At 48.6% G+C, this 27,306-nt stretch overlaps 2 protein-coding genes across 9 annotated transcripts in view; one reads left to right on the top strand and one right to left on the bottom strand.

Moving 5' to 3' along the window:
• Window positions 1-22,320, bottom strand: part of shot (dystonin-like protein short stop) — a 231,416-nt gene extending 209,096 nt beyond the window's left edge. For 7 of the 8 annotated variants that reach the window (XR_016283980.1, XM_089551570.1, XM_089551571.1 and 4 more), the window contains exon 1: window positions 21,799-22,320. Coding sequence is in view for 7 of the 8 variants with exons in the window: in XM_089551570.1 (XP_089407696.1) it covers window positions 21,799-21,895 (97 nt within the window). In the remaining variant the exon portion in view is untranslated. The remainder of the gene's footprint in view (window positions 1-21,798) is intronic. The other variant, XM_089551579.1, reaches the window with a different exon arrangement.
• Window positions 22,321-23,413: 1,093 nt separating this feature from the next.
• ND-13B (NADH dehydrogenase (ubiquinone) subunit ND-13B) lies at window positions 23,414-25,341 on the top strand. Its single transcript, XM_089551582.1, has 5 exons — window positions 23,414-23,544; window positions 23,648-23,692; window positions 23,758-23,874; window positions 23,978-24,043; window positions 25,067-25,341. The coding sequence occupies exons 1-5, from the start codon at window positions 23,524-23,526 to the stop codon at window positions 25,169-25,171; spliced, it is 354 nt and encodes a 117-aa protein (XP_089407708.1). The 5' UTR covers window positions 23,414-23,523; the 3' UTR covers window positions 25,172-25,341.
• Window positions 25,342-27,306: the final 1,965 nt, after the last annotated feature.

Raw genomic sequence — 27,306 nt, 5'->3', positions numbered from 1 at the left:
TTTTATTAATAATATTCCCTCCTCTCGATATCCCAGGTGACAACGCCTCCACATCATCGCCTGCCTTTCAACTGAAAAGCCGCTGAATGGATGTCCCACGGGTGGATCATCAAAAGCACTGCGTGTAACGACTCTGACGATGGCAGGGCAAAGCTATGCGGAACTCCTCCTTTCGTAAACACTCCCCAGACAAAAAACAAAAAAAAAAAACGAAACGCGCTAAGAGCGCGGGCCCTCCCGGAAGTCTAACAAAAATTCATGAAGCCCATAAAGAACGAAGCAGCATATGCCACCCTCCAGCCAATGGAGGATTGGCGTGACAGGGGATCAACCACGGAATAATCATCACGTCACGAAAATCGGACAATGCCACTGGCTATAGAGGGCATCCTTGAGGGGCATTTGCCGCTTCATTCTCGAGTCGTATCAGACCAAAACACGGTTCACCGAACACTTTACCGATCGAGACAGCCTGCAGGACAGAGGCTGCAAAAAAGGGGAAACCAAGCAAGACAACTAAAGGCGATGTGAAGAAATTATGCAGGGTGTTTCATGTAACTTGAACCAAGGATTTAAAAAAAGCGGTAAACCGCAGCCCGCTGAAACCAACGATACATTGCTTGCCATCATGTGGCGCTCCTCAGAATATTTTTTTTTATATTGCGCTTAATTAGTTGTTAGCTAAAATGAATTATGCAAATTTTCAACTATTCATTTTAGCGCGAAGACCGTTACGTTAGGTTGTAGAGCAGGTTTATAAACAAGCGATCCAGTTTATTGCATTATCGTATCTCCTACGGGGTCCTATTTTCCGGCATCTCAAGAAAGCCCGCGAAATACGAAAAAATACCATGTGACTACGCTCGTGCGCTACTAAAGTCACTGGAACTCTCCAGTGAACTCTCCAGTTCCAGTGACTTTATGCGCTACCAAATTGCAGCGCTCTCAACGGCGTTTCGAGCAACCGGAGCGTGCCCGCTGACCGTGACCGTCGCGAAGTGAACGGTCAGCGGGCACGCTCCGGTTGCTCGAAACGCCGTTGAGAGCGCTGCAATTTGGTAGCGCACGAGTCACGTGGTATTTTTTCGTATTCCGCGGGCTTTCATGAGATGCCGGAAAAAAGGACCCCGTAGGAGATACGATGCTGCAATAAACTGGATCGCTTGTTTATAAACCTACTCTACAACCTAACGTAACGGTCTTGGCACTAAAATGAATAGTTGAAAATTTGCATAATTCATTTTAGCTAACAACTAATTAAGCGCAATATAAAAAATATTCTGAAGAGCGCCACATGATGGCGAGCAATGTATCGTTGGTTGCAGCGGGCTGCGGTTTACCGCTTTTTTTAAGTCCTTGGTTCAAGTTACGTGAAACACCCTGTAGATAAGACAAAGTATATAGCCGAAGTTCCCTATCTGTGCTCTGCGTGTGGTTATGTTTATATAGGTAAAAATAAATCGCCCTGCCGCTGCGAGGCAGCAAATGTTTCCGCTCCTTCCTTCATGCGCTCGTTCATTTCTTTATTTGGTTGCCTACTTTTTTTATACATACATATATATGCCTCCAGGTTCGCTAAGCACGGACAGGCGTGAACGGGGCTATAGCTGAGCAGTTCCTACAGCCGGGCAGTGTGAAGGGCATTCGCTCCCTCGGTGACAAGGTTCGCTATGGGACAGGTCGGCGATTGTGGCGATGCGTGTCGACAGGTTATTCCACTGGCCGGCGCAGCTTGGGCGGAAAACGAACGTTGATAGCACACACAGCATTCGGTGTCATTAAGTGATTAGATATAATACCCGCGCTCTGATGACCTCGCCAGCTCGAGGCACTGGATGATAAAAATACCCATATGAGAAAAAAAAAAAAAAGGAGAAACAGTCGGGTTATTTTTCGACGGGGAACGAGGGTGGCGAGAAGAAGGCGCGCTTTTGGTGCCAAGATATTCCCCCGCTGCAAGTGTACATTGAGGCGAGAGGAATCTAGCGGCACGTTGTGCTGAATGGATTCGACGCTGTTAACTGGATTGCTTCACTGAGAATCGATAACAGCGCTCGCACATTTTACTTTATGGCAAACAACGCTTTCCTACGCAAGCAGCTTAGCGGATGTGCGTACCAGGGCCGAACTACAGCGCAGGAACCCTAAAACGCGGCTGGCAGAATTGAGACCACGGTGAAGGATCGCTAAGTTATTCGCGCATGCATTCACACTCACCCTTACACGCCAACCTCTCAAGCCAGTCCATCTACTAGGTTGGAGAACACAAATTTGATCAGTTCCCCTGTATGCAAGAACTCAAAGACAGGAGGTAGGAAAAACGGAGCTTTTTCCTGTTGCTGCTGCTGTTCGTTGATAATAGAAATAAAAAAAGGCGTCTCATATTGTTTGTTATTGACAAAAATTGCAATAATATAACGTCAGGCTAAAAAAAAGCTATGATACCGTGGGCTTGTATCATCATCAGCCTGACTACGTCCACTGCAGGACAAATTCCTCTCCCATATCTCTCCAATTAACCCTGTAATCATGCCGCGACACTCCAAACAGAATTTCGGCACATCGATTGCTATCAGCCGCAACACTTTGCTGCTGTAGATAAATGAACCTCTAGGCCCTACTCAAAATGCCAGAGAGAGCCGCCCACAGATGGCGCCTCCGTCGGCCCTGATTCAAAGCGCAAGGCAATAACATCAGTCCACGAAACATTACACTGCATCTTTTCCGAACCCCAGCTGCAGGCGGAACTACGCCTGTAACCTAGAACCTGGATGTTCTGTTAACTGCATGCTGCTTTTGCCATTATGCAGAATGTGACCTGTGTGTTATGTAATTTTTTCATTTCCTCGCAATATGTGTGGACAAAGTTACTTTTCTTCCGAACATTGCATTTTCGTATAAATGCGAATCCAATGTTGTAACGGCGCGTTCACGGGCCTGACAGCATAGATCAATAATCGAATAAATAAATCTTAAAGCTGAGCCAACGTAGGTAATTAACGAACTAAATGACCCTTGCGACTCCCCCCCCGCCCCCCAAAAGAGAGAGGCGGGGACTCTCAAACGAGCCCAGTCACCTAACTTTGTTTGCGTGTGTGTTTTCTTCTTCGCAATGATGCCTGAGACATTGGTACACAAGGATCAGCACGCGCTTTTCACGTATACGACCGGTAAACAACTTGTCATCGAATTTCTTCTCTCATGCCATCTCACTTTCAATAACCGAACGATGACTGTGACATCGAATCTAAGTATAGGTCACCTGTCGCTCTAACTGAGGCTCTTCAAGCCGCCTTGCGTAAACGCTGCAGCGAGTTAAAATGACGAAGCAGCAATTAAATCGCAGTTCTTTTAGTGCTTCAGGTGATCTATACTAGCCGTTGACGCCACAGACAAATTTGGGGTGGTGAAACCGAAACACCATGAGAGGCAATCCAACTTGCCAGTCGCGTAGGCGAACATCTCGTGGTGATACATGCATACTAACGTCTAGCGCATCATCACAAAGAGGAAAGCAAACATTTAAAACCTGGTCTCTATACTCTTAAACAGCAGTCCTGGCGGCATGATATGCAGGAAAAACAAAGCTAAAAAAAAAAAATTCCACCCCCGTTGCAACCACTATGCAGTGCTTATAATGCAGAAGACGAGAGCTCTCCACGTACGCGCGAACTTGAACTTCATCCGGGAGGCGTCCAGCCGTAGATAGAGTATGCAGCGAAAAAAAAAAAAAAAGGAAAGCATGGACAGATCGAGAACGCGCACGCATGCAAATTACTGCCGTCTTTTCCAGCAAGATCCCCCCGCACCACGTGGCCGACTCGAGTATCCCCGCGATCACCGGAAGGCACCGGCGGAGAAAAGCGTGCATATCATTAACACCCTTCTTCCGCAGCCACGGAGACAATGTAATCTACCGGCGGCCGCTATCTCGAAGAAAATCAGCACCGACAGCCGCGTTGCCAGTGCACGACGCCGATTGAAAGCGACAATCCACGGGGCTTCGCTGCACTTGACCTTGCAACAGAACAGGGAAAAAAAGTGCTAAGCCTAGAGAAAGAGAGCGCCTGTATCCAGGGGTGCGGGAAAACCTTACGAGGTCGAAACAGCGATGCGATAGATGCCCGCGCGAAAGTGGCGACTTGAAAACGCCGAGTGGATTTAGCTCGTTACGTCCTTGAGTACGAGGCCTTAATAAATAAGTGAGTTTTTTTAAGTGAGTTTTTTTTTTCATGTACCGTATCATTCCCATACTTCAGAGCTATTTTCGAAAGCAAACATAATACGCGCGTTTAATCTTTACAACTATAAGTTAAGTCTGGCTTTCAAACGGGAGGTGAAAGAAAATCTCAAGTTTTTTCATGAATTATCTGATCTCGATAAAAACACAGAATCCTACACCACCCGTTACACAGAACCGTGGAAGGTGGTCACTGCGCGGGCAAATTATTCCAGGCAAAAAGTGGCATACACACTGCCAATCCTTTTAAATTAATTCCACAAATCTATAGATTTGCATACAATTTCTGTACGAACCCTAAGCAAACATTTCATTAACAATACTTGCTTACAATAACAACTAAAAGTGTTATCTTGCCTTTTGTTATGTTTACCTCTTGTGACTATCAAGTGTGCGTGCATTAATTTTGATTATTGTGCTTTCTGCGAGTTTTTTTTTTTCTCTATCGCTGCCTGCTTTGTAGGGAGGCTGTGGGCTTCAGTCAAGTCGCTTCGTTGTCAAGCGGCTTTTATCCGCAGTCTCCCCCATGATGGAAATAAACAAGTTATTATTATTATTATTATTATTATTATTAATAAATTGCGAAATTTGATGATGATGATGAATTTTTAAGGCGCAAGGGCATCTGCGGCCAAACAGCGCCGTGGAACAGGGTATTTTTCTCCTACTCTAGGTGGGGTCAAAGACCCATGCATTTCCCAAGCATTTCACCCTAAAGAAGCCGATCACGAGGCCAGGGGAAAGCTTGTACCCTTTTGTATCAGCGGTGGGTACCCGGAGGCACTGGGGATCGAACACCGCACCTACCGCATGCGAAAATTGCGAAGTTTGAATAAATGAGAAAAATCCCATATAGCCTTATCAATGAAAAAATGTAAGGGGTCATCTTCGAGGATTGCCACGATAACAGGGTCTTCATTACCTCAATAGGTACTACTAACTTCTATGGAAACTTACAACCTTCAGTAGCGTGATTTGAATTTTTTTCAGATGACTCACTTGCAGCCGGTTTTATTTTATTCAATGTCTAATCTCAGTATGAGGAATTCCTGCATCTGCTGCACTTGAATCTCATCTGACCCACAACACTGTACTTGCCTGCAAAAAAAAAAAAACTAATTTCGGTTCTTCCCCCTCCATGCCATGCTCCCAGTGGACGCCAATGAGAATAAATAAATGAAATAAATCAATTAATTTCCGTGCTTCGTTTCTTGCTTGGCAGAAATACGTCGCGGTTCGGAAGCAAACGTCCTCTGTGTCATTCCGATGATCCTCATACTGAGCCCATAAACTGCACTAACGTTTGTCAGATCTTTCCAATCCCTGTACAGGGAAGAATCGTGTTTCATATATGTGTTAGTTACAGCGATGAAAAAAATGAATTTTTTGAATGGCCGTTCTTAGACCGTTCGCTGCTGGGAGTGCAATTCAAGAATGGTGTATTTAGTTTTAAAGGACAATGGACACCACATTTTAGTTGCATATTTTGTTCTTTAAAATGATGCATTAGACATTAAACTACATAATTCACCACACGGTATTAGCCTATAACGGAACTCCGTGTCGACGCTGTTTCGGTGTCGGTTTCAGCAGCAGAATTAAACGTGCGAACGCACTTGGGAATGCTTAGCTCACGCGAGACTCGAAACAAACTGCAATATAGTAACCGCTGATACACTTTCAATTCAATGCAACGCTTAGGTCGGCCTGCTTCAAGAGCTGGAACGACAACAAAGGACGTATCAGCAGTTGCATTACCGTTTTTTCGTGTCTCAAGCGACTTAAACGCCAACTATACACGTCACAGCCATCGTTCAGTTGCTGAAACCGGAACACCTAGCATCCAGAAGAAATTCAATTATCAATCATTTAGCGATCGTAAGCAAATACCACGCGGGGAACCATGAATTCTGATATCTAACGGATAACTTGAAAGAATAAAACACGCAACTAAAATGCCTTGCCAATGGTCCTTTAATAAGATTGTAGACAGCGACTGAAAAAGGCGACGACTTCGGAGTAATTCTGGCCGCCATCAGAGACTGCATGGGACACAATTCCGCTGCATGCCTTCATAGCTAATCAAATAAACCAGCAATGCCATTATTCACACCTGCCCTCTGAAAAGCGGCACAAACATCGCCGCTGCCCCGCTTTCCACCGCACCACGCGCGGGTTTAGACTGAAGCTGGAGAACAAGAAGATGATAAAGTAGGTGGCGCTGTGGTCGCCAGAGTAGCACACATCGTCGCTCATACGAGATGTGCGCTGGCACGAGCCGCCCCCCCAGCTATATCAAAATGCTTCATCGCCGCTCCATTCTCTCCATTTCTTCCTAGTACATTTCTGTTTCTCTATTCTTCGTACACTCGGCCCCATCGTCTTCTGCGCCTCCCGACGCCCCCCCTCGCCGGTATCTGATGGAAATAGACTCCCCCGCCATTGTTTCGGCAGCCGCGCGAACAACGCATCGCCTCTCGATACGTGCTGGGTGATGTTATCGGCGATATACACGCGCGTGTGTGTGTCTCACAAACGACCCTTCCGAAGGCGCCCCTTTCGCCGTTATTAACGAGCGGAACGAACTCATCTGGTGCGTACAAATGTATACACAGCGGCGGCGTTTGCCGGACCGTATATCCGTGCTTCGCAAAGTGCTCCAAAACTTGCGCAACGTTCCTGAACTATCGCCTCGCCTCGCTGTAGAGTATATATAGCGGCTTTGTCGTACGTGACACGTATATAATTACGCCAACTTCCGCGATGTGCAACAAATCTATGCACGCTCCTCTAATTATTACACAGTATACACTTCGCCCGCTTATTGCCGATATTATTGCTGTATCCGCTGGCGACACCACCGCGGTGTCGTGTCGTATCACTCTATACACCGGTTGCGTTTCCGTACGAAGAATAAATGAAAAAGGGCTGTGGCTTAACTTGGTTAAGCCTGGAGAATGCGAAGAATCATCGTGTCGCGTAATTTGGAGGCGCACAACCACAGCGACGGCGCGAGGTGGGCCCCCGTTTCTGCACTGTCGTGACGTCATCAAGTCACGTGGTGTGACGTCATGTATCACGTGATTTGGAGGCGCACAACCACAGCGACGGCGCGAGGTGGGCCCCCGTTTCTCCACTGCCGTGACGTCATCGTGTCACGTGGTGTGGCATCATCGTGTCACGTGATTTGGAGGCGCACAACCACAGCGACGGCGCGAGGTGGGCCCCCGTTTCTCTACTGTCGTGACGTCATCGTGTCACGTGGTGTGACGTCATGTATCACGTGATTTGGAGGCGCATAACCACGGTGAAGGGCTGAAGTGGTAGCTAAAGTAGTATGCTTCGCATAAAAAAAAAAACACCCGCGTCCGAATATTGTAGCGCAAGGCGCGCCTTGTAAGCCCGGATGTGCAGCCCTGACACACGAAAGTGCACTAATGAAACATCAGCTCGCCAGCTAGCTTCCGACGAAAAGAGGAAAACCGAAGGCGACGTGAAGCCAAGTCACGCGATTCGATACCTGCGATATACGAATCGACGAAGCGTCGCCGCGATGATTCCTGGACTGCGGGTACCGGCAAAAGACAGCAAAAAAAAAAAAAAAATGCATACTCTGTTGCGTGACACGCTCACCGGCTAAGGTGTCGACCAGAAACAGGCAGTGTTGAAAATAAATAGGTAAATAAAAAAACTTCATTTAATATATCCTTAACCGTCCATAACATACAATGCACGGAAAACCAAACAATACGAGTACTGGTTTGGTTTGGTTTGGTTTGGTTTATGGGGTTTAACGTCCCAAAGCGACTACGGCTATGAGAGACGCCGTAGTGAAGGGCTCAGGAAATTTCGACCACCTGGTTCTTTAACGTGCACTGACATCGCACAGTACACGGGCCTCTAGAATTTCTCCTCCAAAGAAATTCAACCGCCGCGGCCGGGATCGAACCCGCGTCTTTTGGCTCAGCAGCCGAGCACCATAACCACTGAGCCACCGCGGCGGCACAATACGAGTACTATTCGCTGGCAAATGTCGCCCGCCGGACGACACAAAGATGAGGCCTTCGAGCATCGATCCACTTTTCAACATGTTCAGGCCAGCTCCGGACAAAATCGCCTGGCCATAGTCTCCGGTCTCGCAAACGCCGCCTGTTGTTACTGTCTTTAGCTAATAAGGTTGCGTCCGAAAACCACATTGCGAAGAACTGCACCTCTACGGTCTCGAGACGCAATAAAAGCAGACAACGACCGCAGTGTGGGACTCAATCGCTTCTTTACGCGCGCCGTCTATAGCGCTCACGGTCGCCCGGGCCCTTTTCTGGCGGACCACCTGAGCGCCATCTTACGTCATCACGAGCAACGCTGTCCGTGTAGCAAAGCCAGACGATGCATACACTTCGGCAGTTCTCTATATGGCCAAAAGAAGTAAAAAAAGAAAAAGGCTTAACGACAACGACACGCTACCTGCGCCGTCTCGCGCACGCCAAAAACGAGCTCGACCAGAGACCACCGGGCAAGGCGATGAGCGCAGATGGAAGCGGCACATGCGGGCTCGGGGAAACCCCCCACCCACCTATCGATTTTGCCATAGAAACAACAATGGTCGTTCATATGGCGACGAGTGTGCCTCTTGTTTGCTCTTTTACGCTCCCTGACTCTTTCCGCCTGCGTTCATTGTCGGTCGCGCACCTGTTCTCTCTTCCCGAACTTGATCTCAGGTTTTTCTGCGTAGCATATTGCAATCACTTAGTTCAGCCCTTGGGCGCGGCCGGGCAGCCACCAAACCACGTGACGTGATGTCACGTGGTGACGTGACGTCACCAAAAACTTAAAAAAAGAAAAACAGGGAAAACAGAAAACAAAAACAGAAGAAAAACAGAAGGAAAAAAAAGAACGGCTGAGCATGGTGGCGGTTGCCACCGCCCCGTTTCAAAGGGGCGCTCCTATCCATCCATCCATCCATCCATACGTCACGGAGGAAAAGCTGCTGAGAAAATCGAGTGCCGCCAAGCAATACCTCGCGCAAAAAGAGCGCGCAATATGCAACGCATTCTTGGCTTAACCAAGCTAAGCCTGGGCATCTTTTTTTTGTTTTTTTTTTTCAATTTTAGAAACAAGAAATTTCATTCCTTCTTTCTTCTTCTGCTCTCAGGCAGGAAACACGGCCAGTACGCGGGTAAACACAAACAATAGTTTCAGCGGTAGACGCCGTACCGCGTATGAAGGAGTGGCGTTGACAAAAGAAGAGTTGGGGGAGCAGGGTATCAACGTTAGTCCGAGGCCTTACAAAGGCGAGCACATGGACGCTTGGCCGGCGATTCATATTAGAGCCACCGGTTTATAGTTAAAACAGCGTATTAAACATTTAACGCCGAGCACCGCGAATTCGGGACTCACCGTTTCACGCCGTAACTCATTACTATACACGGATCTCGCATACAACGCTTGATGTCAACATGTTCTGTATAGCCAGCGCTTTCCGATCAGAATGTTTGGGGTCACTGTGGGGAAGCTCAGTGAAGAAAAACGCGGCACGAATGTGCGGCTTCCATGACAGCGTCCAACAACTGCGCATCTGTCAATTTCTGACAAGTGTGGCAAGAAAAATGAGAAGACACATCTGTTGAATAAAAACAACTGTCTACTGTCCCCGGGCCGTCCAGCTGGTTCGAGGTCTTCGGGTTCGTCTTTCACACAGCCCGGAAGAGCCGGTCAAAATGGACTAAACGCTAATTGTTGCCAATTGACGACATACCGATTTCTCAAATTTGTTAGCAGTGCTTATAATAAAGTTTAGATACCGGCTTTTGAATGTGGGTCACACTAACTAGCATAATGAATTATTTTTTTCTTTGATTCTTTCATAACTTGGGCACTAAAAGGCCAGTAAAGAGCGCTTCGCTGCTTTCGGAGAGGCTTCCCGGCAATCCTCCGCGAACCTCAGAGGCCGCCATGTTGGTATACATGGAGAACGACGAAAGGCAGAGCGCAGTGTCTAGCCAGCGCTTATCGCCGCCTGCTCCGGTCTGCAACATTGAAGCTGCGAAGTTTTGCCGCGGCAATCATACCAATCCCGCTAATCTCTTACGCGGATATTACAAACCATTTACGCCTCTGCAGGAGGGTACTCCCGGGACCCGCCAAGGGTCTCGACAGAACCGTGGAGTGCCACCTCAGACGGCTCCAAACCGGGTCTTTCTTAAATCCCGCCGTACTAAAACACGTGGACCCGACTTTCACGGGCAGGTGCAAATTCTGCGGGCAGTATGTTGACCTATACCACATGGTGTGGGCCTGCCAGTACAATGCACATATAGCCGTTATAAATCAGCCAACCGGGAGGCGGCCCTGTCCAGCTCGGACCTGGAGGCCCAGCGGGCCCTGGTCCAGAGAGCACGGGCAGCGGCGGCGGTCAATGGCGTCCCGGAATAGGGACTGCCACCCGGCTCAACGACCATCCCCACCTGCCTCTCCCATTTGAACAGAACGTTCTAATCAATGTTTTCTCCTCCTCCTCCTGCGAAGTGTATAACCATAATATATAGCATCCATGGCGTCCAGTGATTAATTCTATTACGAGCCACTCCGTACGTGTGGCCGTCCGTACAGATACTACAGAACGGTGCGCCTGGGACTTATCATTACATATATTTGCTCAACTCTTGCAAGGCAGCGGGCGATAGTGTGAAACGTGCTCACTGATCGGTAGCTTGCAATGTGTTTTTTCTCATTCCTTGACACATCATGAACTTGACAAGATAATCGTTGTTAGTCATCTATACCTGTACCGTACGTGATCTTTATATAAGGTTTTCCGCGCCAAATAAAGATCGTTCAGTGGAAGCTTAGCGCTTGTGTGGTGTCCCTTCAATTTTGTGCGCTATGGGTCCTCAGGTTGCTTAATGAACTTTAACATTTTATTTTAATTACCATAGAACTTATGATTGAGAGTTCGTGCGGACACTTTGCGGTTGCGTTCAACTTCCGTCCACGCCCCTCATGAGCCTAGAAAGGCTTACGCCTTAAAAGTGCGAGCATATAGCGCTGAAGAGTTCGCGCGACTGCGCGCCAGTTTTACAGCAAAGCTAATGGTGAACGTGGCGCGAAAGACGAGGACGAAAGGAAGAGGCCAGACTCGGCACGAGCGCTATATCGCAATCTTCATTGGAAGAACACGGAGTATAAACCCACCTCGTGAAAAAATGTTCTTAAAATAAAGGAAAAGAGAAAAAGGTTGCAACCAAAGAGATAACATGAATATCGCGGGGTATGATAGTTATAACTGACAAGAAAAGCTGAGTAAAAACACACTGCTTCTTCCTTTTGTCCTCGTCTTTCGCGCCACCTCCCCCACGAATCCGATAGAACTCGCCCAGCTTTCCACCTTAAAGCACAATTAACTTAAAAACCCTGCTTGCATAATCCGATATGCAGACAGCACTCACGTACGCATCAACCCATTGCTGTCGCTAACTGCAGCCACCCTTCCGGAACCAATACTAAACTCGAGTTCGCCCGACCTCTCCTTCACATCAAGGGCAAACTACGCATGCGCGACAGCTCTCTTCTTTGTTTTCGTATAATCGCGTAACTATGCAATTTAGCCGTCGCAATCTTTTTTTTTTTTTTCTCTCTCCTTTCTTTCGCGTTATTTTTAGACAGGCGAACCCAGACACCCAGTACACGCGGTGGAAGTCCCGACAAGTTGCGTAACAACGGCCGGCTCGTTTCCATCGGTCGATATTAGGGCGCAAAACGGCCATTTTCGCGGGACACGGGCGCCGCTCCGTAGCTGCACCCCTTTTTTCAAGCTCGCATCTACGCCCTTGACGGGACAGCGACAAGAGGACCGCGCGGCGCCGCGCCCTTCCGACCCGACGATGGCGTGACGATAATTTGCACTCCCGGAGACGCTCTATACCAAACCAAAACCGACCACAAAGAGGAAAAGTGAAAGGCTCAGTAATTCGGACATAAGCTGCACGCCATCGTGCGCCAAGTGAAAATGCAGGCTCGGTAAATTGGTAAATTGGTTTTTGAGGAAAGGAAATGGCGCAGTATCTGTCTCACATATCTCGGCGGACACCTGAACCGCGCCGTAAGGGAAGGGAGGAAGGTAGCAGGCTCGGAAGCACCCGGAAACGGTAATAATAGATGAAAACGGGCGTACAGTCATGCCCGCCCCATATATCCTGTTAACATTGTTTTACTTTTGATTGTTTTCAGTGACGGACGTGAGGAATGTTCCAGAATTAAGCTCACCTTGCATCCGCGCAAATCTGAGTCGTGATCACTCGTGACACGCCGTCGTCAAAATGTTTACTGCAAGAGGGTGGCCTGACAGAGTACAACGACAGAGGCCTCGACGCCGCAGCACCCACAGTGCGGGGTGACAAACAATCGCCGATCAGCAGACAGCAGCTGTGGCGTATTATAGCTCGCAGACGATCTGCAGAAACTCGCCCACTCAGAGTCGGTCCAAGAACACTTGTACCTGCAGCCCCGCGGGCTTCCAAAAAGACAACCGCGCCCTCGGTTGACCAAAACAAAAAACTTACACCGCCAGTTGTTAGAGAGAGAGAGACTCTTTAATGAAATACAGAGAATTTAGCCGGCGTTTCAATATCGCTGGCATGCTACTCTGCGTAGGGAGGGGAATTTGGGAGATAAAGACAGAAGGAGAGCAGCGTGGAAGAGGTAAAAAAAAAAACGAAGATAAAATGCGGCCATGGAATGGGTACTAAGGATGCAATGGCGAGTATTGATGTAACCTATGGAATGATGGAGTGCACAGTCCGACAAATGGGCTGACAAAGTTCACTGCATGAAGAATGCATGAAGGTAACGTGCGAGTGAATTCAGAGCTTATCGAGATGTCCAATTGCTTTTAAATATGTAAAAAGAAAGTTCATTGCAAGTCTCTGTTGCCTGAAGCAGGCTAAGGGACCTAAAACTTTGTCCATTGTTAGTCCGCATTGTGACAACTGTGCCTCGATAGAAACTGTGGAACATATCCTGCTTGAGTGCCCCGCGTATGCTAACGAGCGTGCGTACTATGAACATTGCATGCAGAAGCTCTGCCCAGTGCCGCCAGTTGTTCGGCACAGACTAAGGCATAGTTTCGACAAAAAAATACGACATTTCCGCGTCGTCTCTCCTTCTCAGCTGCGGCTGCGACCGCTTCGGGCATACACGCTCGCTCTCGAAGCGTATACTGCCGGAACTCGCGCAGTCACGAATCGGGACCGAGCGCTTTGCATTTCAACGGCCCCCGCTGAGGGGTAGTGATGCGAGGAAGAAAGACGGGGACGCAGGCCGGCTCGCGCGGCGCCCATCGCGACGACGTCTTGCGCGTGCCACCGCTCTTGCCCTTCCTCCTCCTCCTCGGAAGAGCCGAGGCGCTGTCTGGTGTTTACAAAGCGATGAAGACGGGCGCCGAGGGGCGAATATTTATGCGAGACACCCCTCCGAGCACAGAGGAAGGCGGGGTTCGGGCGCGCGACTCGAAACGCGACCTCCCCCGCCCCCAACTCTTTCGCGAGAGCCACGGCTCGGGCCCTCATCATCAAGGCCACGTTCCGGGAACTCGACGCCGTCGCAGCCGGGGGCCAACGAACGCCCAGCAACAGCAGCGAAAAGCGGGGCCCGTCTCGGGCAGACCCCGTTGCAGGACGCAGCACGGAAAGATATGTGATCAAGTCCGGTTAATGCGATCCCCGTTAGTATGAAACCCTCGAACTGTAAGCAATTTTTGGGGCGGAACAAAGCTTATTTCAGCTTATTTGCGCGTCGGCAATACGGAAACTCGCTGTCCGGAACTGGGTGAAAACGCACGGAGCCCACTGGGGTCCAAGTGTTTTGTTGCGGAAGCAACACTATGCTAGGTGTGAGCGATTTCGCAGAGCCCCGGAGAGCCCCAACTGCGCATGCGCGAGCAGTGAGTGACGTCAGAGCAACGCCGAGCCGCCGCCGCCGCTGCGATTGCCGCTCCTTTGCTTTCGCAATTCTACTCGGGATGGTCATTGGTCAAACCACAGCCATTTTTTTTTTCGCGTTAACCCTTTAATGCGCAAATTACGAAGAAAGCAAAGAAAAAAATCATTTCCACCAGATTCAAAACTAATATTAATATTTTTTAGCGCCACTAATTTTTGAGAAATCGGTACTAACTTTAAGGGGTTTTAACGTCCCAAAGTGACTCAGGCTACGAGGGACGCCGTAGTGAAGGGCTGCGGAAATTTCGGCCCCCTGGGGTTCTTTAACCTGCACTGACATCGTGCAGCATAGGGGCCTCGAGAATTTCGCCTCCATTGAAATGCGACCACTGCGGAAGAAATCGGCACGTCGCACCAACTATGGGCATTTGGTCCATTTCGCGCGACCTGCGACAGTCGCGCCCCCTTTTTCAATACACCACTTGCTCAGAGTGACACCATACATACTGAGATGAAAGCGCCGGCTATATTCAGAACATGCCGACGTTCAATTTTGTAAGCGAGCTCCATGTAGTAATGTAGCAATGATAGACGGCGCGAACAGTACGTCGCGAATTGGACAGCGATGAGCGTGAAACGTCGGCTGCCCTAGCCGGACTTTTCGATTTCAGGAGTTCCAAAGGCGAAATACTACCGAAAAATCTCATATGTATATTCGAGTCATACAAGGCTCGTATATACGGGATAATGGCATATGTTTCATACCTGCCCACGTGTCTCATATATACGAGACTACTGGGGAGAGAAAAGTTGGGCGGGATGAAAAAAAAACAAAAAACACTGGACTCTAGAATAGCTATCATACAATTAAGGAAGTGAAGAAAAAAAGTAAAAGGATGCAAAAGCATGCCTCCATAAAGATTCCGAATTTCGATGGAGGCGAAATTCTAGAGGCCCATGTACTGTGCGATGTCAGTGCACGTTAAAGAACCCCAGGTGGTCCATATTTCCGGAGCCCTTCACTGCGGCGTCCCTCAAAGCCTTAGTCGCTTTGGGACGTTAAACTCCAATACACCAAATCGAACTATCAACCTGCAGATCTTCAGCTGAACTGAGGAGTACACTATGCACGACTGCCACAGCAAGCTTTGCGTTATTTTTGCATGACAAGTATCATTCTACTTTACCGCCTGTTTGGTTCTTTCCAGTACAGAGACTGCGGTCGTGGAGAGCCGACTGTCCCTGAAGTGCAGGGAATCTTCTTTCAGGCTCTCCAGATGCGACACTGATATTCTGACTCTTGGCGTGCACTGTGATAGCATGAAGCATCTTGGCATGTCAACGGCCCCGTTTCGATGGAGGCGAAACGGAAACCCGGCCGCGGCGGACGCGTTTAACGTGCACTGACATCGCGCAGTATGTCAGCGCACGTTCAAGAACCCCAGGCGGCCTAAATTAATCCCGAGCCTTTCACAACGGTGTCCCTTGTAGCCCATGTGTCGCTTAGGGACGTTAAAGCCCACAATTCACAATCGTAATTTTCACAGCGCCGGCATTCGTCGTGCTCTAATTTCGCACGTTTTTTTTTTTTTTCTTGCAAGCGGAGGCCTGCGGCGAAAATGCCTGGCGTTATGCGTTGCTTAGCTTTACAACCGCTCAACAGAGCAAGGGAGGCCATATTTAACTGAACGTGTGTCAAAGCACACTGGAAACGACAGACAGCTGGGCTAAACGGTGTTCAGAGCGAGAAAGAGGGCTAGAACAAGAAAAAAAAACTGAGAAGACCGCGAAACAGGCCCTGTGTTTTCGTTTGTTTCCTTACGCATTGGTTCTTCTCTTCTTAGTACTTCGCAGCCTTTCTTTTTTTTTTTTTGCATGTGTTTCCCGAAACAGGCAGAACTTTATGCGAGGCACTCATCAGCCGCCATGTGTTTCATACGAGGCAGATGTGAGTGGATGCGAGACACATCTGAGCTCTTGTATGTCGCGTGTCATTTAAAAAATACGCTACAAATAAGTCCATTCTGGACACATTTGGGACGCGTATGTGCTCATATGCGGCACATATGAATTCACACAGGAAAATTTTCTGACAGGAGCTCGTATACCGCCCATATGAGTTCATACGAGACACATTTGTGACGCATATGTAATACACGCGCATTCATACGAGACACGTATTTCATACGAAATTTGAGATAGGGTTGGCAGCGAAAGGTAGTGCGAAACAGAATATGGCTTGGTGATGTTTTTTTTTTTTTTAATAGTTTAATAGTGCGAAGGTTATGGTTTATGACGGTTTAACGGCACAAAGCGACACAGGCTATGAGGGACGCCGTAGTGAAGGGCTCCGGAAATTTCGACCACCTGGGGTCCTTTAACGTGCACTGACATCGCACAGTACACGGGCCTCTAGCATTTTTCCTCCATCTAAATTGAACCGCCGCAGCGGGGATCGAACCCGCGTCTTTCGGGTCAGCAGCCGAACGCCTAAATCACTGAGCCACCGTGGCGGCAGTAGTGCGAAGTTGCCCTTGCCGATGAGCCTTTAAATTCTCCGTACTGCATGAAATCGCATCCAGCAGCCGTCAGCCGGGTGGGTACAGATGTACAGCCTTTGTCAAAAGTTTGGAGCCCAGGGCTGCCACGAATGCTTCAGGAGTCCCACTACAAGGCATAGAAGCAAACCCTCTGGGCTCTAAACTTTTGACAAAGACTGTACGTGCGCTGCAGCGGTTCGTGAAAGGCGGACATTCGCGGTAGGAAAGACGTCATTACGCCATGAGACGCTATACGCTATAGGGACGAAATACAACAAAGAAATCGCGCTATGCAGACCAATATTATTGCCCATGGCGCTGAATGAGCAAGCTACCCTCGCGCCATTAACAATCCTATCCCGGCTGAAATTTTCCATATCGGCCACTTAGATGGGGTTATGGGAATATGGAGTGCGGATGATATGGAAATATACATGAACATTCCATGTTCTTTCTGTACGACTGTCATATCAATTCCATATGTTGTGCATGACGTCATTCCGAGTCTATATGATTATATATTAGTTGTCCATGTATAGCCCATATCCACTTCGTCGCCGCATGGAAAACAAAGGAATTATGGGACTCGTCATATGGAACGTTTCACGGGGATCAACATCTTGTTTAATAGAATGGAGGCCAGGATAATCCACCGGAACTGCCAAAATTTTGGCGTGCCTGCGCACGCGCTGGATCTGTTGATCGGTCTGTAACCTTCAAATAAATTTGTTGTCAGTAGTACTTGCACTTATATTAAGTTTCTTCTCAACCTGCGTACCGTCCGAACCTCGACGTTCGTCGGCACTGCATGGTAGAGGAGCAAAGAGTGAACAAGGGGTTAATTACGAAGGAACTCGAAATATAAACGACATCCTCCGGTCCACTCGCGCAAGAAAGGTCCGTGGTGGGCCAAGAACGACCCCTCCCTCCCACCCGACAACTGCCAATCGTGACAGAGGAACGAGACCACATCCGGGGCGCCAACCAATCACAAACCGATCTCGCGTTCGACAATATCCCGGCCTCTGAACTCTGCGGATGTACAGACGACATAAGGTCTCATATAAATGCATACATATGAATCTCATACACAATATATGATATATACAATTCAATAGGACTGCAACGGCAAATGTGAAGATTGCTAGATACCGGAGTACATGATTAAAAAAATAATTCGGTCAATATCCGAAACCGTTTTTTCTTTCCCGTTCCAGTTTCATTAAGTTCAGTTTGCCACACCGCGCGCAAGAACATCTTTATCCGCAAGATAACTATATCGCTTCGTATCCTACCAGCGATTACAAAAAATGAGCCACGTTTGCAAAACGATAAGGGCAGATAAGGACAAAAAGCACAGGAATGTAATACGGCGCTTACCCCATGATGGTCGACCGCTTTTTTTTTCTTTTGTTTATTCCTTCCCATGGCTCGAAATGCAGTGGCAACTGCCGCACACTCTTAGAAAAAAGGTAATAGTACTTAACTATTGGGATAGTAACTGGTTGCCACATATGTTACTACCCTGTTAGTAACTGCAGGTAGTAACGACTGCTACCTGCAGTTAGTAACGGGAAGCTAGTAGTATTTACTAAAGAAATTAATAGAAACTCGCATATGTTGCTAGATTCATCGTACGGTGTGCTGGCGTGGCTTGTCAAATTTATGCGTACTCGAAAAAGAAAAAAACAAAACTTCCCAATCAATTTGACCAATTCTGGAATCCAGACAGAGCTATCACAGCGTGCTGGCCGTAAATCACACACTTGGGTTTAAGATTATCGCGCATTGCATGTAGAAATTATGCGAGGTGATGGCATCAACAACCTTACCATGCGCACACAAAGGTTCAGAATGCAGGAAAAGCAGAAATCAGCATATGCACATGTGGGGAAATCTTTCCTAGTCTTATATACTCCGTAAATCAGACTCTCATTTACGGGCCAGTGGCTCTTACCGGGTGAGCTAAGATACCAGCGTTAATTATGAAGTTGAGATGGTAGAAACAACTTAGTCTACCTAACCATATGCCCCGGCAGAAATGTTTACTTACAAAACCAATTTATTAGCACGACAATCTGTGTCAGCTTATATTCTCTGACTTTATTTTAGGGTTAAAGGAACAGTTACTAACTAGGTAGAAACTAGCGACCATAGTTAGTAAAAAGGTGGCAAGGGCTACTTTTACTAACTATATCTAAACCTACCTATAAAAGGTAGTAAAACGAAGTCAGAGTAGGTAACTGCTGCACTTACTACCTTTTTTACTAAAGTGCTGTCGAAACAAGAGCCCAGCTCCGCCGTTAACAACAGGGCAGACAAATCACGCATGCGATTTCTGTACTCGCGCGCGTCTGTTTTATTTTCGTGGACGACGCGGCGCGGCAGCTTTTAGCACCCAGACGTTTTACTGGAGGAAAAGGCGAACGCAGAAGGGAGCCAGCACGAAGGAAAAGTGCAGAAGGAGTCGGGCGCCCAAAGTAAACAACACCCCCTCACAAATTCTCTGCTTAATTTTTTTTTTTTTTCACACAGCACCGAAAGAGCAGATTTCGGAGCAAAGCTTCGTGCACACGACACGAAAGCTGGCCACGGTTGCTCAGACAGGAATGACATTTAGTTGTTCGTACACAGCTCGAGAACGAGTGGATTCTGGGCAACGAAAGCCTCAGTATGCAGACGTTAAACAGAGCGATACGTACTACAGACAACACCCGCCTAACTAATGCGCAACTGAGTATCTGCCCCCCTTTTCACTCTAATTCTAGGCCACACTTTTCAGCACAATATCCTTTTTTTTCTTTGAACCATTTTCCCCAAACTCCTGCTACCGCCTCTCTAAAATCTCTCCCTTACGATGAGTAGCAGTTACCGGCTTTATATAGACTGGCTAAAATGTCAATAACAAATTTTCGCAGCAAAGCGCCATCAATATCTTTCGGCGCAGAAGAAAAGACCGCTAATTTAGACACAATCATGTTCTACATTCTCGATGTGAGTTTCTGTTCTTTCTGCAGGAGAACGGAGGAGTCCACAATAGCGATACTTGTTCAGATTATCAATGTCCGCCTTTCTCGCAGAGTTCTCCAAGCTAAAATAAAGACTGATTGATTAATTTGAGAGTGAGTGAAGCTACGCCCATCATACGATTGCCCGCTCAAAGTTTGCGTTTCGTGGCCGGTAGAGATATAATAGGTAGGGCACTTTTAAGACTACTGACGAGCTGTCAATGCGAAAGCATGCGTTCGGTGTGTACGGTTGCTGCGATGGCGCACTACTATAACGCGGTGGACAGAGAAACTGATCCGTTCACTGATCCAAGGGAATGTATGCCCTAATCGAGTTCCAACCGAAGTGGCACTGAACTGTGCTCTTCATTGCCTGTTACTAGTGCTGGGCTGCGTAGGTGTGTCATACATTATGCATCGTGTTGATTTTGAAGTTTTGCTCATGGTTTGCACTCAGTTCATGCTTATTGAGCATTACATCACTGTAATAACGCTATATTGAAAAAAAAAAAGCGGTGATAGGTCAGTAGTTTACTGAAGTAGCGAGCGAAGCTGATCTGTCCGCGTCGGCCTGTGTTCGAAATGCACTTAAGTAGAAATTTTATTTTTCTTTCTTTCCTGGTAATCATATGCACTGCCGATGACGTCATGAGGTCACGTGAGTTTTCGGACCGTCTGGCGTGTAAATTACGGCAACCCCAGATTTTTTTGTAGCTCAGCAACACGGTTTAGTTTTCCGCACACGAATCCCCGGACAACGCGACCGCGCGCCGGCATCGATGACGTCATGCGGAAGCCCCGTCTGTGCGGCACGCGACGCCGTCGAGAACGCAACGCGAGAATGAATATTGAATCGGGCACGCGCCCACTGGCCCCGCCGGAATGGGCGAGTGCGAGCGATTGTTTGTAAACACTGACTCATTTATAGCATGCCAGCGTGGCCCCCCGCAGACAGGAACAACGCCGATTTCTCTTCTGGCGCCCGACCAGCCCAGCCGGCGCGCTCTTCCGCGAGCCAAATTTTGGCCGTTCACAACGCGTACGAGTGCGGGAGGAGACGCTTATATAGCTCGCCCCATATACCTGCGGCACCCATATCTACGCAACGCCGACCGCCAATTCGGTCTCCCCGACAACACCGTCTCAAAAAACTTCTCTGCCTCCCTTTACCGCCCATTCTCTTTATCTTACTTCCGTCTCTCGGCGCTCTCGCAGAGCAGGATCAAGGAGGACCGCACGTTCGTTACACACATACATCCATACGTTGATATTACCACATGCAATAACAGATAAAACGCCGATCGGCACTTCCTCCGGCCGCACTCAACACGTGCCGGCTTTCCGAGCCTGCCGTGTCCTTTCCGCCTTCTAATCTCTTCTCCTGCGCTTGCCACTTTCATCGCAACACGTTTTGATGCATCTCCGGAGGAGAGTCGAGATCAGTGCATACGGAAGCACCGGAGACGCCGAAGCGATTGCACACCCTCCACAAGCGGAAGGGCGAGACCGGCAGGCGCGCCGAGCATCCCGGCCTGGAAGAGGGGCCCCCCCGTCTCGCCCACGCTTCGTCGCTCAAAACCACGCCGCTAGAAGATCCACTGCTCGGGTTTGCGGAGAGAACAGCTGCGACGGACCTGGCTGCTTTCCTGCCCCCGAAGGAGAGAAAAACGCCCGGTCTCTAAACTGAACGTGCTCCTTTTCGAGCAGCCGGCAAATAATAATAGCTCTGCCTCTGTCAGGTCGCTGCTGAGCGCCGGAGTTGTAACGAAACAAGAACCAGAAAAAAAGAAAGCAAACCCCTCAACAAGCCGCCCTCGTGCGTGCAACTCGACTTGTGCGGCGACGGCGGCGTGATGCGCTCAAACTTTCAGTTTCCAACGCCGCCGCGTGGTGCCGGCTTGACGCGACGCTTTCCCGGGAGGACGGCCGCGTCGTGCACGGAAGAAGAAACGCGTCCGTCAGCCGGCACGCACAAAGCGATCGCCGCCGCCTCGGCGTCGTCGGCGACAGCGACGGCGGCAGGGGGAAAGAGGGGGTCAGCCCCCCGAAAATAGCGGATCGATGGTGGGGCTCACCGGCGATGCGGAGTACGGCCCGATCGGCCGGGTCCAGCTGCAGGATGCTGAGCGGCTGCTCGCGCGTCCACTCTGCCAGGCTGGGCCCTAGGTCCATGGATGGAGCGGCGTGCGAGCCGAACGAGCCGTACCAGGCAGCGGTGGCGAGGCCTCGTCCTCCGCCCGCCGAGAACACCGACGACGCCGAGCGCTGCGGAGGCGGCGGTGGCGCCGGCCACGGGCCGGACACCAGGCAGTCCGTCCAGCTGCGCGACCGGGGCTTGGCCAGCTTTGCGCGCTCACATCGCGCACGCACGGGCCTCGATGGCGCACTGCCCACACTGCCGCACTGCTACACTCTCCGGCCGGACGGGCCGCCGCATCCGACGCTTCACTGGTTTTCCAGGCTGCTGCTGGCCGCTGATCCCACGGCCATACACGGCGAGAGGACGACGCTTTCGCAATACGACGGGGGGAAGCGGCGTAGGCCTAACCGGAAGAGGGAGAGTCCGCGTCGGCTCCGCGTCGCTCGCTGTTCTCGCCGGTCTCGCGGCGACGAGCCGCTCGCCGCTTGGCAGTTCCTTCTGAGGCCACGGAGGGCGCCACGAGTGACGACGCGCGCTAGTTGCGAAACTTCGTCGAAACCCCCCGCCAAAAAACTGGCCTCTTTTGAGGCCACTCTTTTACACTTTACAGATACAAGCGTCACCTATTGACAAAAGCCTAACAAAAATATTTTTACTTTTACCAATGGAAACGCATTTCATTATTAAAGTTTCGTTCACAGATAACGCTTTTAATTGTAAAATATTACTATTCTAATTTCGAAAACTGCGAGTAGTTTTCAACTAACCTAATTAATGGGCTCTAGCTGAAAGAGTGGTCGAATGGAGGGAACGGTGACAATGAGGGCAATGTTATTCAAAGTATAAAACTTGTCTTTAATGATTTAATGGCATAACTAGCAAACGAATAAGAACACTGACTGTAGGGCAGTGCAAGAATGGTTGTGAAAACGTTTTGACCATGGAGGCACACTACCCGCTGCCGTTGCAAGAGGACCGCGCTGCTGGGCCACGGCCGGTCTCGAGTAAGTCACTTGATCTTGGAGGAAGGAAAATTTAGTTTTTTCCTTCCTCCATGCAGTGGAGTCTCGAGGAGAGCTTGCTCCCCCTCAAGACCGGCCGTGGCTGGACACACTTCCATTCTGCGAACGGTGCAGCGCCGAAAAAGAAAAGCTAGCTCTGCATTTTTTTTTTTTTCATTTCAGAATTTGCATTTTAGAAGGGTCGGCAAGCTATCACATTAAGGCTGCTTTTGACAAACGCCATACCAAAAGCGTATGTAAAGATGAGTTTTGCGCATGAGTTGGCGCTCCACAAGTCCCCAGGAGCGCAACGTGGAAGCCGCAATAAATGGGGTTCGTGCTGCCATCTATTGAACAATTGGCTTAGCATTTTACTTGCAGGTTTTGAATGCTGCTACAAGGGAGCGCTACCAACACTGTCTCAACTGGTATCAATATCATCGAATAGTTGTTTAAATGTTTACTTCCTGGTTATAAACAACCGCTTTTATAAAAAATGCAACCAAACAAATTGATGCATTATTTTGATAAGACATTAGTTTAAGTAGAAGGTTGTGAAGTCAAGGCAAAAAAAGAACCGTAATTGTAGCTATCATCATCGTCCTTCAACTGGTTCCTTGTGGTCCTTCTGCTACTGCAGTGCGAGCTTTTGGGTTGAAATGGCTGGTTTGTTGAAGAAGGTAACTATCTCATGCTCCGCTTCATAATGCGTCAGTGTTGGAGTCGCATGGCCTCTCGGGTTGTTCACGAGCCGCACCGCAATACCCTTATCTTTTTTTCCAGACCACTGGATTGACGGGGCTCGCAGTGTCCAAGAACCCGCACCATGTTTGTATCCGCGGTCCTTCGACCTCCAGGCGGTCAGGCTAAAGCTGTCTCTGTTACGATTTCAGGAACTGTCGGTGCTGTACAAAAAGCTGCAGCGGGCGCTGCAGAAGCTGCCGGAGAGCGCGGCCTACAGACGCTACACGGAACAGATCGTGAATGAACGCCTAGCTCTAGTGGAAAGCGTGAGTGGGGCTGTGACCGGACCGTGCGTGAAACGGCCACCGTTGTGGCTGCTGAACTGTTTGGTGCGGTTTCCTAACCGACGTTGTTCTTGTCTGCCCACAGGAGAAAGATGTTGCACAACTGGAGCACCGTATCGGCGCCGGGCAGATCGAGCAGGTGATCAAGCAGGTCGGTACTACATCTTTCGGGCTCGTTCCGTTGCGACTGGAAAAATAACGGCTGTGCGGACCTAAATAGTTCCGTCGGTTTGATTGTGGAGCTAATATGTCCGCCACCAGCTGAAGTTGATGCCTGGTTATACCCCTGTACAAAGTACTGAGCTTATCAAGCTGCTCACTCTAATTGCATGTGCCAAGAGCGACTTGCCACAGCTGGTTTACTTTTCAAGGGAGTGTGTCAAAATATAATTTGTTACTAACGAGTCACCGTTAGTGTTCTGTGACTGGCATTATTTCGATGAAAAGGAGCGAAGGTGATGCACATGATCTCTTAGTTTTTGGGCACCTACGAGCGAGGTAAACTGCTCGATAATGACCAAAGTAAACACATTCGCTTGGATGAGACATCAGCTTAGGCTTGTGCCCCAGCCAGTTGATTATAGCTATTTATCCAGCCAGGCTAATTGGCCCCAGCAGTTGTGAAATTTCGGACGTTGTGCACATGTAACAAGGCTATTCAAAGGGCACATTCTTTCGTGGTTCATTTGGGAAACACAAGAATAGATGATGCTGTTGAAATCACTGACAGGGTGTCCCGATGGCACCATGAGGGTAATGTTACTTTCAAGTTCATCGTGTTTGAGCATGATACCCAATACCTCTCTGTACTGGACGAGTATAGTTTAGTTTGTAGAGTTGATTACAGCATAAGGTACAGCATAAATACATTTAAAACTATTAACTGCCATTTTCCTCAGCCTAATAGCAGTAGAACTGCTGTTGACAGTACAATAAGGTTGTGCATGTTGTCTTCGACTAGCCTGAATACTGCTTTCAGAGCAGTTTCTGATACCATAAAGCTACTGATTAGTTAGTTGAATTACAGTATGGATGTTTAGGAGTTTACATCCATGTCCATGAATGTCTGAAAATTCCTCAATAGTCCTGCTTTTCTGCCTCAAAACAGCTCACTCTTGTGTAATTCACATCACCACTCGTGTTAGACGTTTGAATAAATGTCCATCCATTGCAGGCGGAGAGTGAATTGGTCCTGGCAAGGCGCATGCTCAACTGGAAGCCGTGGGAGCCCCTGATTGCGAAGCCCCCCACTGACCAGTGGAACTGGCCGCCCCAGTAGCTGAACCAAGCTAGGCGTGGGCATTCACAAATTCTGTCTTGAGTGACAGCTTCATGTAGGGCCTCGTCTGGCCCACTATGGTGGCTGTCCTTGCAGTTTTCGTTTAGGCATGTTACTTTATAGTCTTCGCTGTTAAGTTGAATAAACCAACAGCCTTTATCAAAGACTTACCATTGTTTTTACTACAGCTTCACTTTTTCATGCATGGGCAAAACACCATGGTTGAGGACATAGTACTTGGTGCCTGGTGTACAGGATTCTTTTCTTTAAATGTGTACTGATTTTTCCTACACAGCAACACTAAGGACAAATTGAGGTCACTCTGTACACATGGATAACCACAGTCTAATCACATAATGATGGTTCAACAACACAAACACACACAGACCAAGAAGGAGACAAGACACACACACAGTGCTGAACTTGCAACTGATTGTTGTAAGCTGTTGAACCATCATTATGAATGTACACCAACTAGCCCAATCTGCAGTTCTACAGTCGAATTAAAATTAAGGAGCTTACTTTCTCTCAAAGTGTGGCTTTTATAAACTAGAAAAGACCAAAAAGTTGAGGTGCAGGAGTCTCTGTCACTGGCCGTTTGCAAGCAAACTGCGGCACCATGAAGACAGTTTTTGTCGTGGATCCCCGAGGCTAGGCTATAATGCCGTTCACTTCCCGACGGTGATCACGGAGTCATTCTCGGTCTTGACGTCACGAATTGGAATTGAGTGGCAGGAAAAAGTTGCATTTTTTTTAAAGTAATTTTGTCGCCAATTTGTCTTTCTGGCGGACGAACATCAACATAGCTGCAAAGAAACAAGCGGTCGATTTTTACTCGTAAAAATTCAGCAGCTGCTCCTCTGATGCAGTGTGGAGGTATCTTGCGCAGGATTGTAGAAATACGTCCCGCCAGAATTCTCGAAAAAAAATCGCACTTACACCGTACTGCCTAAGTAGCGAAACTCAGCGAGAGCAAACGTAAACGTTACCTGTTTTTTCATATATACCTTACCAGGAGTTTCAGGAACGCCCGCCACTAATTTTTAAACGGGATTTTTGAGGTGAAAAGCTTTCTGCGGCATAGTAATGCCGCTGTACGTGGGGCTCAGAAAACGGGCGAATCATGTTAACTAGTAAAGTTATTGAATTGTGCCAGTTAATTTTTTAACTTACCGGTAAGCGCCTAAATGCAATTAGGGGTATATAGCCGGCCTGTAATAATAGCCACATCAGCTTTTAGTGTGTTGAAATTACGATTGCCCTCGCCGCTGTGGCTCATCACATTTCGGCCATTCCTCGGGCCTTCGAAAACCGCGCGCCTGCGGAGAGCGCAAAGCGGCGTTCGTCGAATTGGTTCACTCAGTGGCGGGCGTACCACGTGACAACCAGTGCTGGAGCAGCAAAGTGACGTGGAGAGGGAAACCTGCTAAAAATCTCTAATTGCAACTAGGTGGCTGTCGATAATAATAAAAAAACTGATGGTCGATGCGTAATATATATAGGCCAAATCCGAATTACGTGCGCTACCGCTGTGCGGTCATTTTTTTGCATTGTTTATCGCCAACCTGTCACCTAGGTCAGGTGACCATGTGATATATATATATATATATATATATATATATATATATATATATATATATATATATATATATATATATATATATATATATATATATATATATATATTTAAGGGGGAGATAAACACGTTCTCCCCATTTAACCGCGCGCACCCCACCCCGTGGTCGCGAGCGCTACCGAGCGCACGCCGACCACGGCGGGCCTTGCTCTGCGGGAACAAAGGAACGACACACTGGCTGACACAAACAAGGCATTTATTGCTATAACAACAATAACGCCAGCTGGCAACAAATACACTGAGGAATCGAGGAAACACTGAGGAAACATGTTTCCACACGAGGTCGCCGCCGGCGAAGAGCGGAGCTTTGCGCGTGAACGTCCACACGCTATCCCGGTCTCAGGGAGAAGAGACCCAGACCCAACTATCCCCCGCGCGTGCGCAGCAAAACGCCATCCGTGGCGCTGGTATAGTGCCTAGAATATTAGGCACTATAGCGCTGGTGTCGCTGCGGCGCGAGCGCCCTCCCCTGTTAGTTAAAAGTAACCGAACCGAGAGG

The sequence above is a fragment of the Amblyomma mixtum genome, chromosome 7 (genome assembly GCF_055824585.1).
Source record: "Amblyomma mixtum isolate Tamu chromosome 7, ASM5582458v1, whole genome shotgun sequence".
Classification (NCBI taxonomy): domain Eukaryota; kingdom Metazoa; phylum Arthropoda; class Arachnida; order Ixodida; family Ixodidae; genus Amblyomma; species Amblyomma mixtum.
This window is presented reverse-complemented; position numbering and strand designations above follow the sequence as displayed.